The 18785-nt window shown below is 37.0% G+C and overlaps 1 protein-coding gene across 1 annotated transcript in view; it reads right to left on the reverse strand.

Moving 5' to 3' along the window:
- Positions 1 to 18785, reverse strand: part of LOC115419423 (carbohydrate sulfotransferase 11) — a 31423-nt gene that overhangs the window by 5599 nt on the left and 7039 nt on the right. Inside the window, exon 2 of the mRNA XM_030134187.1 lies at positions 5900 to 5979. Within this exon, the coding sequence (XP_029990047.1) occupies positions 5900 to 5979 (80 nt within the window). The remainder of the gene's footprint in view (positions 1 to 5899; positions 5980 to 18785) is intronic.

An 18785-nucleotide genomic window follows, 5' to 3' on the forward strand; every position in this document is an offset into this window, starting at 1 on the left:
TTAATTCCAGATTTTAGTGAAACACAACCGGGTAAAACACTAAAACAGGCATCTCTGCACTCAGTTGCATAAAAGTTGTTAATAAAGTGAATGATGCAGACAGGCCAAGACACACGGGATGATAAAATCAGGGTGAATCAGCTGATGACGACAATACAACGACAACAGACCGATCTCATTACAGGCCCTATACACTCCAGTGACTTCATTAATATAAAAGTAATATCATGTCAAACTGAAACCCTTCTTCAAGGTCTCCATAACTTGAGAGACATGAAGGAAAAAAGCTGATGTATGCGATTGTAGTGATAAAATGTATAATTTCCTGTTGTTCTGTTATCTTTGCTGCTGCTCTAATGTTACTCAGCTCTTAACTGGAGTTGGACATCATCAGTACAAACCCATGAATCCTCCCCTAATAAATGTCACTTGTATAATTAAACAAAGATGTCTGGTTTTTTTTTTTCCTTCCGAGAAAAAGAACATGAAAGCAGTGTTCTCCGACATAGAAAAATCACAATAATCAAGACGTCACAAAGCTCAGCGGGGATCAGAGTTACTAAAAGGAGCAGATGCTTATCTAAACTTCTACTGCCGTGGGATATACAGAGTTAATAATGTAGACTCCCGCATGACTGACAGTTTATTATGCCTTCAAACAAAGACATACAAGTGCGTCAGAGTTCAGTTGTCATGACTGAACTACTGTATTGAAACCAGGTTGGAAAGGAATTCTACTTCTGGTCTGGTTTCAACCAGCTCTATATGTAAAAACTGTCATGAAATACCTTATGATTTGGTGCTATATAAATAAAATTTGATAGATTGAGCAGCTCTTTTCATTTGCCCCCCCAAATTAACCTGATACATGGATTAAATGGAATCCGAACCAGTCACTGACGTACATTTACACCCTACATTATTATATTTGTTCCACATGTATTAAATTACTCCCAATAGTCTACTGTCTTTATTTCGTAGCTTTTCTCCGGGTCACACTACCGCCTATATTGTGTGTGTGTTTGTCCAATCAGATTTCACCATCATGTGTTGCCGGGTAAAAGAGACCTGCCTCCAGGCTCAGAATCAGCCTCTAGATCAGGTATGTCAAACTCTTTTTAGTTCAGGGGCCGCATACAGCCTAATATGATGGCAAAAGGGCCAGACCAGGAAAATAAGAACCTATAAATAATGTCAACTCCAAAGTTCTCTCTATGTTTTAGCAAGAAAAAAGTTAAATTCCATTATGGAAATGTTAACATCTACAAACTGCACTTCAACAAAACATGAACAAATATGAACCTGAAAAATAAATGCAATTTTAACAATATTCTGCCTCAGTTGATCATTTACACATATGCATTAAAACTTACAGATCACAGTGGATCTCTAAATACACAAAACATTTAATAACAGGCTGAATATTGGTACAATTCCACTTATGACATTTTGTGTTGTTCAGGTTATTCATATTTTTCGTGCAAGAATGGTTTGTAAATGTTAACATTTTCGTGTAATTTTACTTTTTTACACTTAAACAAGATCCACTTGATACTGAATTGGTCTGTATCTGGTCCCTGAACTAACAGAATTTTGACATTATTGATTGTTAATATCTTCAGTGTAACTTTTGCGTTTCACAAATTCATCCCACGGGTCGGATTAGACCCTTTGGCGTGCTGATTTTGGCTCATGAGCCATATGTTTGACACCCCCGTGTGTCATGTTGGCTAGCAGGTGTACAATAATATCTGTATTTTCATGTCATTTGATTGGACTAGTCTGAATAAACTGAGCTACAAATCGCATCTGTAGACACATAAGATAAAATATATAGATTTAGATTCAACAGATGTTTTAAATTCACAAAGGCTAAAACAGGAGATATGGATGTGGTCACAGACAGACAAAAAAAATAAGTGAATATAATGTATTTAATGACTAAATTTTGTATACTTTTGTCATTTTATTCAGTAAATATTGTTGACTGTGTTTGAGATTGTAGTCAAAGGAAACCTGTTGTGTTGTGTTCATTGGTTTCTTGCTTTTGCAATGACATTCATTCTCTACATCACATACCTGTTAGATTGTGTTTTTTGTTTGGTACGGTTGGTATAGTATTGATATTAAAGGTGGATTAAGTCAGGTCCAACACCACTGAAGGCCTTGAGCTGAAACACATGGACCACCACTGGGAACATGTCCATTCTACAGTTACTGAACATTACACACACATTAAATGTCATCATGTCTCATTGCATCTTCATTTTCAGTGTTGATGTTTCAATATTTGTGATGCCTCAAATCCTGATTTTAAAGTCCATCCAGTAAAATCTGACTATAGGTAAAAACATCTCAATCACAGTGAACCTGGCACAGGCATCATTTACGCAATGAAATTTTACTTTTTACACTGAAGGAATGTGGAAAACACTTGTTTATGAGGATAATAAGACTTCAACATCTGTGTTTTCACATAATTGCTGAGTGAATCTGAAGTAGCCTTTTCAAATGTCGGCAAAAAGAAAATGCAAATTAAATGTGTTTCCTTCAACTGGTTTGGAGCAAATAAACTTTACTGTGCTGATGTGATGTTTTTTTAATGAGTAAACTTGAAGAATAACTTGGTCTCATTAGTCTACACTCTCTGATGCTACAAACAGCCATATTTTCATGCTGTTTTAATGATGGGAAACAACTGATCATGAGATCTTCATAAAAAGGGGTTTCCATATATTCATTTTCCAAATTTTAGCATTTCCATAACACTTTTCTAATAGGATACCTACGAAATGAGCATAAAATTGTGTTATGGAAATATGGCATATTGTGTTTTCCTAATGATGATGTGCTACTCTGGTCTAATTTTCAACTCAAGCAACAGTCTGCATGAAATCTTTCCAGAGACAGTGATGTCATTCTTCATTAAAGTGGAGATTGGCAGGATTTCTCACAATGAAAAATGTCTGAATAATATAGCAGCAGCAATAATATTGGTAGCAGTGTTATAATGATGTATTTGTGAGGTCTAGGGGGCCACTAAAAGAAACCCACTGGGAAACCTTTTATTTTACAGACAAAGCTAAAGGAACTGAGGACAAACAGCTCTTAATATCAACCCTGGAAAACCTCAACCATCAAAAACTAGCCACAAAATTACAATTTTTGGAATTTTAATAAATCTTTCAACAAAAAGTGTCACCATATAATTTTATGATATATTTTTGGATCACATTTGATACATTGGACGTTTTTATAAAGCACCTTATATACCTGCAATATCAAATTTGATACACACATTTTTAATACAATTTAACTACTACAAAGAATCAATTATCAAGTAACTATGCATTGTTTCAGTACATGAAGCACTTATTTTAAAAAAATGAACAACATAAATATACTTGTTAACCCATAAAGACCCAGCGCTACTTTTGTATCAGTTCCCAAATAAAATTTTCTCTATATTTAACCTTTCTTAAGTAATTTATCACTATTTATAATAATATTCTGTATTTTGTATTTTATCAATCAATTATTTTATAAATCACGTATTTTCCTGTATTTCATTTACTTATGTAAATGCTCATAAAAGCTCAGATTAAAGTTGAGAGGAGTTATATGAAAAACAGAGAAAACTGCAGAAAAAGTGATTTTTTCAGTAAAATATATCATTAACTGAACATAAACTAAGCATTTCCATTCACTGTCACTAATCAAACTCCATTAGTTTTACTGATGAATCAGTGTCGTAGAAGATGACCGTGTTACCACGTTTACTATGGAGCCTCTGAACATCCAAATGGGTCATATCTGATGACCATGAAAAGATGATAAACAAGCATTTTACACCAATTATTTACATGGATTCATAGGATTAGTGGATCAATAGGTATTAAACAGTTTAGATCAGTACATGCTTTTGGCCAGTGATGGATATGTGGGTCTTTATGGGTGACTGTAACTTTTTGAAAATTACTAAAGACTTTCCTGCAAAATGTGTGTTGGATGACTTAACGATAGACGACATTAAAAAAAGGGCAAAAAAAAAAGCCCTTCCACTGGCTGCAGTGGGAATGATAATCCACTAGGAGGCAGAAAACACGTATCGGGTCATATACAACAGGTTTTTAAGGAAAATATTGATCTTGTTGATAAGATAGAGGTCTTAGAATCTGATGTAGCAAATATGGTATGAATGGTTTTATAGGGTCAAATAAATTAACTCATCTGGTATTGGCTGAGGATACAGATGTACAACTGTTCACCTTTATGACTCCTGTAGCGATGGCTAATCTCTGAGAGACACAGAGTTACCAGCATCTGCCGTTTAACCAATCAGAGCAGTGAGTCATATGATTAAGTATCCAGCAGGCAAAGTGGAAAACAATGATAAAGTGAACCATGGCTGCAGTACAGAGGGATAATGTAAACCTCATGGAGGAGGCTGCATACTTCATTCTGGAGCAACATAATCCCCTTTGGAATTGCAACAGTTAACAGCATATATCATCAACCCAACATGTTCACACTGGAGTCAAAGCACAGATGCTTTGGTCTCTTTCATGTTGCAATAAGATGATCCAGTGTAATTTATATAATGGTTATGATTCGCAGATGTTTTTAGATCTGAAATCTGAGATAAAAAAACGAATTTAAACAGCTGAACCATGGGCTGTCGTTAAATCTTAAAGGTTTACTGCAACAAAAACCCACAAAGTTCTACAGATTGTAGACTGAAGCTTTGAGGTTGAATTTTGATCATCAATATGTGGATTTTTTTTAGCTCCAGAAGTGAGTATGTTCAGATAAGAGAAAACATGATGGCTGAAAGTTGCCAGGCTAACGCTACTGCTAAAGTATACTGAACAGCATCAGATAATTTCAGTTACTCACTAAATGTTAATACAGTTGTGTTTGTTTTAAGGTGAATTTCTCATAATATAAAAACATACTAATTAACAGGCTATCTCACAAATATCCATGACCATTAATGCTAACATTAGCTACATTATGCTAGCAGGCCAATTATTGTAATGGAGTACTAATAAACTTTATAAAATGTGCAGTTATTGTGTTTAAGTTATTAAATATGTGTCTGCCAGAAAAAATAAGGTTCATTCAAGAAACAGTTGAGAGAGTTGTCAAACCCAGATGTCAAAGCCTTTAATTAGCCTCATAGTCTTATTAAGAGAGCAATAATTTACCGAAGAACCACCAGAACGCACATGGGAAAAGAGCACTTTTTTTTTTTTTTAAGAGTTGAATGGGAGTGAATTGGAGCCGACTAGTGGCTGTCAGTGGTATTACACATGAAGACATCTACAGTTGCTTCACATTGCAGTGGTATTTTTTTATTACAGTTCCAGTTGATCATTTCTAGCCCTGTAGCTACTTACAGAAGCAAAAACCTGTACAACCTGATGTCTAAGCCTCCTGGAGAGACACTTCCAGACCTGCCTTGATTTAACTTTACTTGAGTTACGTTCCCACAGGAGGACTAAATTGCCATAAATACCCAGGCGGTCTGTTTGAGACTGTAGGATGTTGGAAAATCATTATGTTTATCATTAAAAACTGGGCCAAGCTAGTTTGTGGTTACCGCTGTCTGCCAGGTGTTTGGGCTTTCCCCAACACTTTCCAGCCATTCGAGGCTTCACTGCCAAGAGCGCTGTAGGAAGGAGGACCAATTGCCCATCCATCATTAGCTGTGGAGAAATGCCCATCTGAATTTTTTCAATCACGGCTCCAAACTGGGCCACCCTGAGATATGTGCATATTTGACCAAAAACACATAAGTGAGCCTGAATAAATGGCATATATTTGTCCACAAAGTTTACTACTCTGTGCAGAAAAGTACAGCAATGGACTCGATAAGGACTGGAGTTATGAGACTAACCTGGTCACCGTCGTAGAGCGTCTGCAGAGGACTCCTCCTAGACTTCTGTCCACTGCTGCGTTCCCCAACCGTCTCGGACGCTGTGGAAACATGATGCATCAGTCATGAAATCTGACCTTTCAACAAAATAGATAACTGACAAGATGTAATGAGTGAAAGCAATAAGTCATAAATCAGTGACGACTCTGTACCATGATAGGCTCTTCAAAACACCATACAGAAACAATAGCCTATGCTCATGTTAATACATTGAGAGATTTCATATTAATTAAACAATTCTAAGACATGTACTGCACTGTGTACAAGTGAAAAATACAGGAAATATCAACTTTTACCCTTATACAACGATTGTATCTCTGGTGCTACATTTTGCCCTTTGCGGCATTCAAATTACTGTAATTTCTGAACTGTTTGCACTATTAACAAAATTCCTATGGCATCGAAAAGCTGAGATTCTGAGTTTTCCAACACTATGTAACACTTCATGATAGAAGCCTGCATTGCCTGTGGAGAAGTGGTGGAAGTGGGCAGAGCAGAGAAAAGCTGAGTAGGGAAGAGTTGGCAGGTAGTAAGAAAAGAGAGGAGATTTTTATTAATTTTATCAGGGTTTTAGTGGTGTTTTAGTGGTGATTTCTTGTAAATAATTGTATATAATAGTGCTGTTTTGGAGCATTCTACTAGTGTGTTTTGTTGTCTGTCGAGTTTCGTTGTTTTTTCCGGTCTTTTTTTTTTCTTCACTGTTTTTAACTGTATTTTTCAGTTTGTAGTTATATGTATATGCAGAGAGCTTGCCAGAGCATACAGAGATGCAGTGTGTGTATTTGAATCAGATGATAGATGTTTTTGTCAGTGAAATGAGGGGCTCTGTCTACACACAGAAAGTGAACAGAGACTATCACAAGGATAAAAATGACTAGAAAGAACTAAAAATAAGAAGAACATAGACATAGAATGATCTAGTCAAACTAAAATGTTTGAATACATGGAAAATAGTCGAAAGTTTATTTTGTAATCTCAAAATTCTGTAATGAACATTTACAGTTGTTTTTCGTTATAAATATGATTTAAAAAATGCAATTTTTTTTTTGCGATAACAAATTGTTTTACGCTTTTATTACATATAATAATGATAATTAATAGCCAGATATTGAAAGGTAAGTTCCTGAAAAGAGGTGCAAAATAACTGCCAAAAGACATTTTCTGACACTTACAGCAAAAAAAAAAGACAGAGAAACTCAGGCTGCTTATTACAATGGCAGTGTTTATAGGGTTAAGTACCACACAACATATTGAAGTCTTCAAAAATAGGCAACAATAGACATTAAAAGGTTAAAATTTGACACTGAAAAAATAACGTTGCATGTGAATGATAACATGATTTTTTTTTGCTTTGTTTTACCACAGCTCTATCTGCTCCAGTGCTCTTGTAATGCTACATAAAACCGTTTTCTGGCAGTCCACAACATGCTATTTTCTGTATTTAAAATGACTTCTATCATACAGCGTGGGCTGAGGAGGAACAGAAACAGAAGCCAGAGGCTCTAGTTAAGGTCCGGTTATGTTGAGAAGCCAAACTAGGAACGATCTTGATCTACATTTACACGGATGAGCTTTCAGGCTGGCATCAGATTGCAAAGCATCACAGTCAGAGTACACAGTTACCCTGCCTAAACCTGGAGTCTGTTCTGAGAAAACACAGAAGAACAATATTAAGAGGGAATGTGTTGAGGCGGAGAGCAAACAGGTATAGCCGATATAATTAAAAAAGTCTGAGTTCTACTGAGGTTTATCTTTTCCAGGGCTTTAGGATCGGCATGGCCACTCACTGAACATGGAGCAAAGCCATCTTTAATGTTATCACAGCCACCTGCACTTTTCCTGCTATAAAAAACTAAAATGTCTGCTGTGAAAAGGGTCAGTGAATGTCTCAGTAGAATTAACTCTGTTTTTTTTTTAAGCCCTTCATTACAGATTCTGTCTTGTAGGATGAGTTTGTGCTGCTGCCATATGAGAGCCTGGATCTATTCTGATCAGATAATAGGAAATGCCTCGTGTTCATGCTGTGAAAGAAATGCCAGAAACATACAATATTTAACAGGCAGGAAGAATCCACATGTTTTTGACTGCATACAACTGGTAATCCAATCAGCGTCCTCGTGTGACAGTAAAACGTGAAGCTAAAATGTGTTAAAACAACCATTAATTACTGAAAGTTATATTTCTGTCTTATGTTTTTTATGTATTTTGACTCAGCCTTCTGTCTTTGTACACGTCACCCTGACATGGAGCCTTGGTCAATGTGGTATCCACATGTATTCATCTACTGCATGGTCCACATCACTGACACATGATACATTGTACGCCTGCCAGATACAGGTGTATGATGTCAAAAACAACACATCCAAGAAGCTGTACTGGCCCCAGAGGTCTGATTCAGTCAATAAAACAGCTCTGCATAGAATAAATCCAAAAACAAAAGTGTGTTTCATTTCATACAACATATGGTTACTGTTTGTACTTTGGCTGTTTGTCATAGTAACATTATCCACATGTTAAGTGTTGAATATGAATGGTATAGTTTCATGGCTGTATACTAGAAGTGTGTAATTTCATTGTTGTGTCTTTCAAAAATGGTTCCAATGTCCCTTTATCTCAGCATCATGTTCTATCTGAATCAATCCCCAGGTTGAACTTGTGAGGTTGTCAAGTTCTGTCTCTATTTTAGGAGTCCTGTGGTCTGGATGCAGGAGATCAATCTCCCAATAGAAGTGGGTGGTACTTTCACTGGAGAACTCAACTAATTCAGTCAAAGTCCATATATGACTTCTATCAGTGATCAGTAGGAACTAGATTGATATATGTAACTATTTATGTGTTATAAACCATCAAACTATGGACCATTAGAAGGAAAGGCGCATTTTTAATATTTCAAAAAATTCGTAAAAAAAAAAAAATAATAATAATAATAATAATAATAATAAATAAAAACTTCTCTAAAAACTGAACAAACTATATAGATATTGTCCCAAGGAAGATACATGTAAAATTTGAAATAAAACCAATTGGTAGTTTCGAGGGAGATGTTTGAAGAAACTGCTAATGAAGATGAAGACAAGTTTGACTCCAGCAAGTACCACTGGGCTGATAATCCATCTGTAATGGACTCTTTAGTGAAGGACTAGTGTTACTTTTGGACTTCTGGTTATTTGTGATACTTGCAGAGTCTGCATGTGACCTAATCATGCAAATATGTCATTTATGTAAATTATAGAGTAAAATTCCATCCTCAAAATCAGACATCCTCTGATAATTGGTCTGTGCAAATGAACATCTGTGTGATTTGGGCTGATTTACAATGTTTTTTGTTACCTCAGCACATTTGTTCTGCCCGTGGAGGCTGTGCCAGGAAATAGAAATTAAATTTTAAAAGCCTTTTGGGTGCGAATTTAGGAGGCTCATGCAACACAACCATTCAGTGAAACAACACACTGAAATCCTTCAGAGTGAGCAGATGAATAGCATGTATGATAGAAATGGCATACAGAACATTTATCTGTCTTTCAACAGTTATCTGTAAGTGGTATTCTTTATTAATGAGCCTTGACTTTGCATCTGGAGGTAGAATATCAGTAAATTCATACTGACATTATCCAGAGTGAATCCACTGCAAAAACACATGCAATACTTTCTAAATCACTGAATATCCCCAGGTAATACTCGTCCCATGCAAACAGGGACTCAGTCTAACTGCTCATACATTCCTGCCAACACAATTTTACATATGAAAAGGGTGCTCACTCTAAATCTGGGGTGTCAAACATACGGCCTGTGGGTCAAAACCAGCCTGCTAAAGGTTCCAATCCAGCCCGCTGGATGAATTTGTGAAATCTAGAAATAACACTGAAGATATAAACAATTAAGGATTAAAAAAAAAAAAAAAAAAAAAAAAAAAAAATTTGTTCAGGCTCCACATTCAGAGCAGTGTGATCTAAAGTGGGTTAGACCAGTAAAATACTATCATAATAACCAATAAATTACGACAACTACCAATTTTTCTCTTTATTTTAGAGTGAAAAATTTAAAAATAAATGAAAATAACTGCATGTGCAAACTATCCTTTCACAAAAAATGGGAATAACCTGAAATGCAATTTTACCAGTATTCTGTCTGTTACTAAATGTCTTGAAGAAATTTCAGGTTTCTCACATTTTGTGAAAGGGCAGTTTATGCATGTAAACATATTCAGAATTTAATTTGACTTTTTTGCACTAAACATAGAGAAAGGTGTGGACTTGTTATTGTTTTATAGGTTATCATGCTATTATTTCACTTGTGATCAAATTGGGCTGAATGTGGAACCTGAACCATAATGCCTTTGACACCCCTGGTCTAAATTATTAGCTGAGGTGTGATGTCGTTTGCCTTCTTGGTGTCTTTGCTGATGGCTAATTACAAACAGACTGACAACATGTTAATGTGACCAAGACGCACAAAAAACTGACAACAGCTGGTCCAAATCACTCAGACATGTATTAGCTCTAGTTCTGCAGTAGGAGTTCAAAGAGGTTGACACAAAAACAGCCTAAGGTGCCTTTTTAACTGGAGGTCGCATGGATTTCTTATTTTCATTTCAGTCTAGCATTACAGTCCAAAATAATGAAATAAGAAAAGAGATAAACCAATGAAAACAAGGCAGTTCTTTCTCAGGAAATTACTAGACTGTCCTCTAGGCTTATTCCAGCCACCAATTAAACATGAGTCATATTCCTGAAATCCTAATTTTTCTAGTTCTGAACATGGGGCAGTACATCTCCAACCAATCACACAGACCAAGTCAGCAGTCGGACTCATAAATCACCATGCAGTTCTTTTCAGAAGCAGTCAATAATTTAACTCAGCAATATCACACCGCTGTTACAACACGGGAGAACTTTAATGAATCTTTAATGAAGATCTCTGGAGCAGAAGAACAAACAAGTCAAAATAGATCAGGTCAACCAACATTTGTTTCAAGTGGCCCATTTATCAGAGTAATTATGATATTTTTCAGGGTTGTATTTAACCCTTTAATGACAACCGTCACTCTGGTGCTACATTTTGCACTTTACAGCATTCAAATTACCTTAACTCCTGAACCATTTGCGCGATTCACAAAATTCAAATGGTATCAGAAAGCTGAGATTCTGAGCTTTCCAACACTATATAACAATTTACGGTAGAGGCCTGCATTCCCTGGGGGGGTAGACCTGGGTGGAGCATAGAGCAGCAGAGTGCAGTTGGCGAGAGAGAGATGGAAGATTTGTACTACCTTTTAGCAGCGTTTTAGTGGTGAATTCTTGTAAATAATTGTATATAATAGTGATAGTGCTTTTTTGGAGGGTTCTACTAGTGTGTTTTGACATGTTTTTGTCAAGTTTCACAGTTTTTATCTGTAATTTTTCCTGGTTTGTATAGTTTCTTGATGGCTAGATTGCTACGTAGATTGATGTTTTTGTAAGTTAAATGAGGGGATCTGTCTACAACTAGACAGAAAGTGAACAGAGCCTATCACAGGATAAAAATGATAAGAAATAACTAAAAGTAAGAAGAATATGGACACAGGATGATCTAGAAAAACTAAAATGTTTGAGCACATGGAAAATAGTTGAAAGTTTATTTCTATAATCTCAGTTTTATTATGAACATTTACAGTTGTTTTTCCTAATAAATATGATCTTTTTTTACTATAAAACACTGTTTTAAGCATTCATTACACAATAATGATAATTAATGGACAAATATCGAAAGTTAAGTTCTTCCTAAAAAAAGCTGCAAAAGAATTGGCCATAAAGATATTTTCTGAAATTTTTACTGTAAAAACCCCAAAGAAATTTAGACCTGTTATAATGGTAGTCTTAAAAGGGTTAAACTATGGGTTCGTAGCGTTAATGTTGCCAACACAAGTTGATTTTAGTCAGTTTATAGCAATATTTCAGTGCCTGTCTGCACTGAAGTGTTTAGGTTTAGTTTAGTGCTGCTGTTGCTGCTGCTGCTGCTGAAGAAATAATGATGAACAATTACCATGAGTCTATCAGGTATGAGGCTTCTGAACTCTGATGCGTAGAGAGTCTGATTTCCACAGATGCTTCATTATAAAACACCACCAGGATGAATTAGGTCACCGCAGTCTAGATAATTAATGCAAACACTGTAGCTTTACATGAAGGAAAATGTGGACTAGTGTTTATTTCATGTAGATATTGTCAATTCTGTAATAATTTCAGTCCAAATGATGCAAATATGTAGAGTTTCTAGTCAGATACAGCAACAAAGAGGGTTACTGCACACTATTATGTCTGGAGAATGTAGCAGCTACATGTTAAGCTAACAGACTTCAGACTTCAAGTGACTACATCTTAAACCTACTGACACTCATGATGGACTGAGTCAAAGATACTGGGATGTACTGCAAAGATGGAAGACTCATCTGAGATTCATTGGTATTTACACACAAGAGATCTGACACGTCATACACACCAATTGCTTCTTATAGCCAAATTTGAGCCTGCAATGTAATGTCAAATCAGCAGAAAATGAGCAGAAAGACAAGATGTAAAATAAGTTTTCTGCTGCAGGAGTCACTCCGCTCACCTCTAACGTGCAGTCAGTTTAAGTGATGAGTTGACAAAGCTCAAATTGCTGTAAAAAGCTCCTAATTCTTCAACTTGGCAGCAAAGATGATCAATACAGTCAGCTCAGGCTGAAGGAGGGCACCGGGGATTATGTATCACTAATTCAGCATCTGGGCAAATGTGAAATATGTTCTACAAGTTGAGACTGTTAAGGGCTGATAAATTATGGATAGTGTTGAGCAAGAATAGAGCAGGAGACTGGATATCTGTAGAACTCAATGTCTGGGTCAGAGTGAATAAATCTGAAAAACTAAACATTAACACAGAACTGGACGTCAAACTGCCCAGTAAAATCTAGGTGGGATTTTTTTTTTTGTCTTTTTAGTTCTGATTATTTTCCTTCAAAACCCACTTATTTGTCAGTGCTGATACAGCATGTAGAACTTATCAGTGGTGATTAATCAGTTAGTCTCTAATACAATATATGGACAAAAGTATTAGGACATATTGTAATCAGGTGTTTCATTGCTACTGGGGGCTTCACATTTTGTTTTTAAGGTTAATTTTATTAACACTATCAAATATAGTTACAAAATGGTTCCAATTTTACTCCATGTTGAAGTTGTTTTACCATTAGAATTCTTTTAAATGTCAAGCCTCTAGATTTCTGAGGTATTTCAATCAAATTTTATTTATTTCGCACCACATTATAGCAGCACCCACAGCTATTAATACTACTACTCCAAATACAAGTACTAACAGTGGATATATTACTACAGCAGCTGTTAGTACCAATAACAGAAACCACTACCATCCATGTATAACTATATGATGAACACTATCACAACTATGGACAACATTTTTTGTTTTTATTTTATTTGTCATGCTCTGACAAGAACTGCCAGGAACATTTTTATCATGATAATACTTTCACATAAAAAACGAATGTGTTGAACGGTTGAAATGAACATCAAAGGGAAAGTGATAATAAACACCTAGATGGGTAAATCTGAGTCACTGAATGTCAAACTGAAAATAATTAAATAGGCTACTAACTGTGAAACTGAACATCAAACTAACCATACTTTCCTTCAAAGTCAGTATCGAGAAGTTTAATGATGTATCAGTGCAGATACCTTTAAGTGTGGTGGAAAATGTCCCACAGGCAGAAATTAATCAGCAAAATCTCTAATAAGGTCCACAGACAAGAATTCAATAACAGCCAAAAAAGTAATGCAGAACATTATGATCATCACTTCCTCATTTTATATTTGTGTGAATTTTTCATCATAAGCACAATACAGCATAATTGCCTTATTACTGTTATTTCCAGCTTTACAATGAGACAAATTGCCTTTCTTTATTACTTCATCTACATACTGAGGCCTTCACTTCACTTCTATTAATTCTATTTTTCAGTAACAGGCTTTGTAAAATTATTTGTCTAATCTGCCCTCACAAAGGCGAACCCAATGTAACCTTTTTCTGGGTATTTCAGTGCGCAATGGCTCTAAATAAACTATTATTAGGACGGTACTATACCGGTGGCATAAAATCAACAGAAAACCACACATGCCCTACATAAAACTGCTATGTTAGGTTGTTATTGTCATGTTTTGTTAGCTCACGCTGGCTTTGACCAGCAGAATCTAATCACCTCATCCCGAGTCCAAGTGAACGTCTGTGCCAAGTATGAAGGCACTCCCTCCAGCCATCCCAGTAATATCATTCTCCAGAGACTGGGATGGACAGACAGACTGATGGACAACAGCCCCGGGAAAAGCCTGTACAGTCACGTCAATTACACACAGTGGGCAGTTAATGAGCTAAACACACACAATAAACAGCTGGTTTCCTATCGGATGAGAAGATCAGTAGCTCAATGTTACTGTCCATTGAGGCTGAAGTCTCATGTCAGAGAAAAGGAGATTCTAATAGCGTTAATAGCCAATTACTCATTTTGGTGGACAGTGGAAATAGAGCAGGACTGTCAAAGTTATATTTATTAATGAACAAAACATTATGGCAGCCTGAACATCTGCTTCACCGTATGTTCAAGTAAATGAAGGTAATTCACATACATAAGCCTCACATTCAGCAGATTGACTTTTGCCAGGATGCTAAATTATGTCTACCTGCTGGAAAGAGATGCTGACGGATGCTGCTGCCAAAGGAGGCTTTTGTCCTCTGTCTCCGAGTTACCAAGGTGGAGGGGAGTATTCACTGATTTATTTGACCTGTTTTCTAAACACATTACCACTTCCTTATGGAAACTGCCAGTGACTCAGGAACACATTTCCAACATGGCCACTCCCAAATCCCATCTCCCTTTTTCCCCCTCCTATGAAACACCAGTGAGCAGAGGTAATGTCTGAAATAATTTGGGAACTGACAAATATCTGGCAGACTGTGACTTGTTCAGCTACAAGCTGAGATGGTGCATCGACTGTGTTGAAAGAGTGCATTATGTGCCATCGTTCTGCAGGGATAAAACAAGACAGATGGAAAAAAATAAATGTATTCCGTTAGCCTCATAGCATAATTAACTCATACACAAGTGAACAAAAGTATGTGGACATGTTGAATTTAGGTATTTCTTTTCTAACAGGGATTTGGGACACAAAACAATAATGACAAATGTCATAATATAGTTTTATATTCTGATGAATATCATATTGATTATTAGCCTAAAACTGATGTTTATTTTTCAAATCAGCACGAACAGGACATCTTACAGCTGTAGACATAATGTGTCCCAATATTTATGTCCATATAGTTTATAAACATCAATATTTCCTTAAAGTTTAATGGGAGATTTTTCTTCCTCAGTGAGATGTGAAGAAACTAGATGGTTAGTTGTGGTAGAAAATGATTATTTAGTCAGAGAGAGCACGAAAAATATTTTAGAAATTTAGAGGTAGAACATTTAAAATCATACTCATGGATAAAAAAACAACCATCTCTGAAGCATTTTAGAAGCAAAAATAATAGTTTAAACCAAACCTATGCAATGATATTTATCCCAATATAAACCTATATTCTGACATTTGTCGTTATTGTTTGTATCCCAGACCCCTGTTAGAAAAGAAACACCTGAATTCAACGTGTCCACATACTTTTGTCCATTTGTGTATGAGTTAGGTAACTATGCCATGAGGCTAACAATATACGAGTAGGTCCTGTGCAAGAAAAAACATAGCCCTGTATTCTTGTCACTTTGATTAAGAACTGGATCTGCGAGTGAAAAATGCCACCAAAGCACTTCCATCTTCTGACGCAGTGAAGTCCAACTTTCAGCCCCTCTACCCAAACACTGTGCCAGCTGTTAGGTTGAATTCCTCCGCTGATAAATGACTTGTTGTAAAGAGATTCACCAGCCCCACCTAAGGACCATTTAAAGGAAGGAGTAGTCCTGTTAGCATAACCCTGTCTAGACCCAACGCTGCACAACCTTCTCCTCCGCATTCCTCCGGGTTCCTACAGCATTGAGAGTTTAGGAAATGCAAAGTATAGAAAGGCCGATGTGTGTTCCTCCTGTCCAGCCATAAAACGGAGCTCTGTGTTTAGGTCCCACTGGGAAAACTGGGGCCCCCTCACACCCCTCCCTCCTTGGCCTCTCCTGCCAAAGAGCAGCTTTACTGAGAGACACACTGTACGAGGGAAGCCTGATCCCTTTTAGGCCACAAATGTGTGCGTAAAGGGTGTTAGTGCAAATGCAGGAGGCGTGTGGGTGGTGTAGTGTCTGTTTATTGAGTCAAGAACGCAGATGTGAGATACGGGTGTCCTCCGAAACACTCTAGAAGCTCACATGACTTTTTTTGTGGCATGTGATGTATTATTTGGCCACTTGAAAGCCGATTGGGTTTGTATCCAGTTGCAGCCTGTACAATAATCGTATCAAAAAGGACAAATATAAACAGCTCAAGGTATCAGCTAAGTCACTGAGATTCATCTATAGAGTTTATGGTAATTTGGAGTAAATTTCATGTCAATCAATTCAACAGTTGTTAGGATATTTAAGTTCTGGCCACAAATTGTATAAAAAAAGTCAAAAAAGCCAAAAGTCAAAGTCAGCCTTATTGTCTGTTTTACCATAATGTACATCCCATACGGAAAACTGAAATTATAGAACTCTAAGGCCCCACAGTGCAAAATGAACATAGTTGGAAAAAAATACTAAAAAAAAAAAAAAAAAAAAAAATAGGAAGAAGAAAAAATAGAATGGAACTATAAACAGAATATAACTAAACAGCAGGGTTGAGGAGACACTAAATAGACAATAAAGGGTAGGCGTAACCCCTGAAATGAGAATTTTTGTTAAATAACTTATATTGACAAGAACTGAGAGCCATTATATTGTTGTATTTCAACACTGCAGCAACGGAGCTACTAGTACCACATTTTTGACTCAGTCCTATACTCTCTGCAACTGTCAAAGAGCTCATTGTCAATCAGTCTGACAGTTAATAGTTTGGTCCATGGCAGCAAAAAGCTTCTAATGATGTTAAAAAAAAAGCACAAGAGTTCCACCTCTTTGCTTCTATACTCTGTCTCATAGACATTGCCAACTTGGCTTTTTGGAGCCAGAACCATATTTGGGCATGAGGGTAGAGCTGGGAAAGCATAAGGAGTAATGCAATGATGCACCTTATTAACCACAACTATGGTCAAGTTTTATTCAACACAGACTCAGACTCATCAGGTGATTCAGTCTGACACAGACACTAAGCCGTTGCATTAGCCCTGAAATCTTAGTAAAAGGGAGAATTTATACAAATAAATAAATAAGACCACTGATATACTAATAAGATGTCTAAATAAAGTGAATGAGAATAAGAAGAATGATTCCTTGGGGAAAAAAATGACTTGGTTCATTGGAGCCAGGTTTTTTTGGGGCCAGCATCCACAGTGTCCATTAGGGATATTATGGGGTTCACACAATGTGACACAACACTGCTGTGCTCTTTGTTTCCAAAGGTATACCCTGGACAACAACGGTTTGTCACTGCACCAAGCCAAGCGCAGTGGTGCACACATAGAGCATGTTCGGGCAATGGGGAAAATTCAGCCTGGCTGGATATTGACTGCTGCACGCTGCGACAAATATCCAATAGCACGACATCCAATCACAGAGGCACAGAGAGCAAAAAGAGCAAATGCTGATATTTCTGTGACCAGACTCACTCATTACTTGGTTTACAGTGTAGTGAGTGAGTTTGGTCACAGCCTACTGTCTATACAATGAAGTTGCACCAAGTTTAGAAACAGATGTTTCAATAGTCAAGGTAGACAACAAGAGTAAACGCAGATAATAATTGTCATTCGATCCACTCCATTGCTCTACAGACCTATTTAGGATGTATAATTGAGGCAATGGGGCATCGTTTTCATGCAAAACATTCCAAGCAGACATAATCAAGTGATCCTGCAAGACATTTTCAAAACCACCTACTTCCCCCTAAACAGTGAATGCAACAAATCATATTCTATGTGAAGGTCCCTCTTCACTTGGCTTCAATTTCAAGCCACAGTTGTTGCCCTCTGGTCACAACCACTGTGGTGCAACAACTGAAAGACCAAGCTTGCCATCACCATCTCCAGAAGCTGTGCTATAATTTATTGTGTCACGGCGTGGTAGCTCAGAGACTTCAGAAAATCAATAGCATTCTGTGGAGTGGAGGTCGAATTGAGCAATATAAACAGTAAACAAATGAATAATAAAACAATCTGCAATGAATCTGCAAATCAAATCACTTGAGAATTTGTGCTCTGTAAGCATATGGTCCAAATGAAAATACAATACACTCCAGCTGAATAATCAGCTCTCACAGCACTCTTAAATCATGAAAGTGCAGCTGGTTGGAACAGCAGGGCCACCTTGACAGGCACTCAAAGATTCGACTGAATTTCAGAGGAACAACTGATTTCACTGGAAACTGCAGGATATCACATCAACATTTGATCAAACACTGCTCCTTTGTGGACGTCTGACTGGGTAATGCCTCACGAGGACATTTCTAGGGACAGGTAGTGATAACCGCTTTAATCTTGCTGCCCTGAAGACTTCCGCTGCCATGTCCAGATCATGTCCAAAGGAGCCCTGGAGCAAATTTGTTTAGCGCACTGCAGGTGTTCCTATGATTCAAGACTGCTCAACAGTTAATTTTAATGGCTTTCACAGCCCAAAGTCAAGCTCAGGCAGGAAAGGTATGAGGTGGGGGTACCTCTGGAGTACAGGGAGTTTAGACAGCAGCCCCCAAGGTGCAAATGGTCGA

Source organism: Sphaeramia orbicularis, chromosome 5 (assembly GCF_902148855.1).
Source record: "Sphaeramia orbicularis chromosome 5, fSphaOr1.1, whole genome shotgun sequence".
Taxonomy (NCBI): Eukaryota; Metazoa; Chordata; class Actinopteri; order Kurtiformes; family Apogonidae; genus Sphaeramia; species Sphaeramia orbicularis.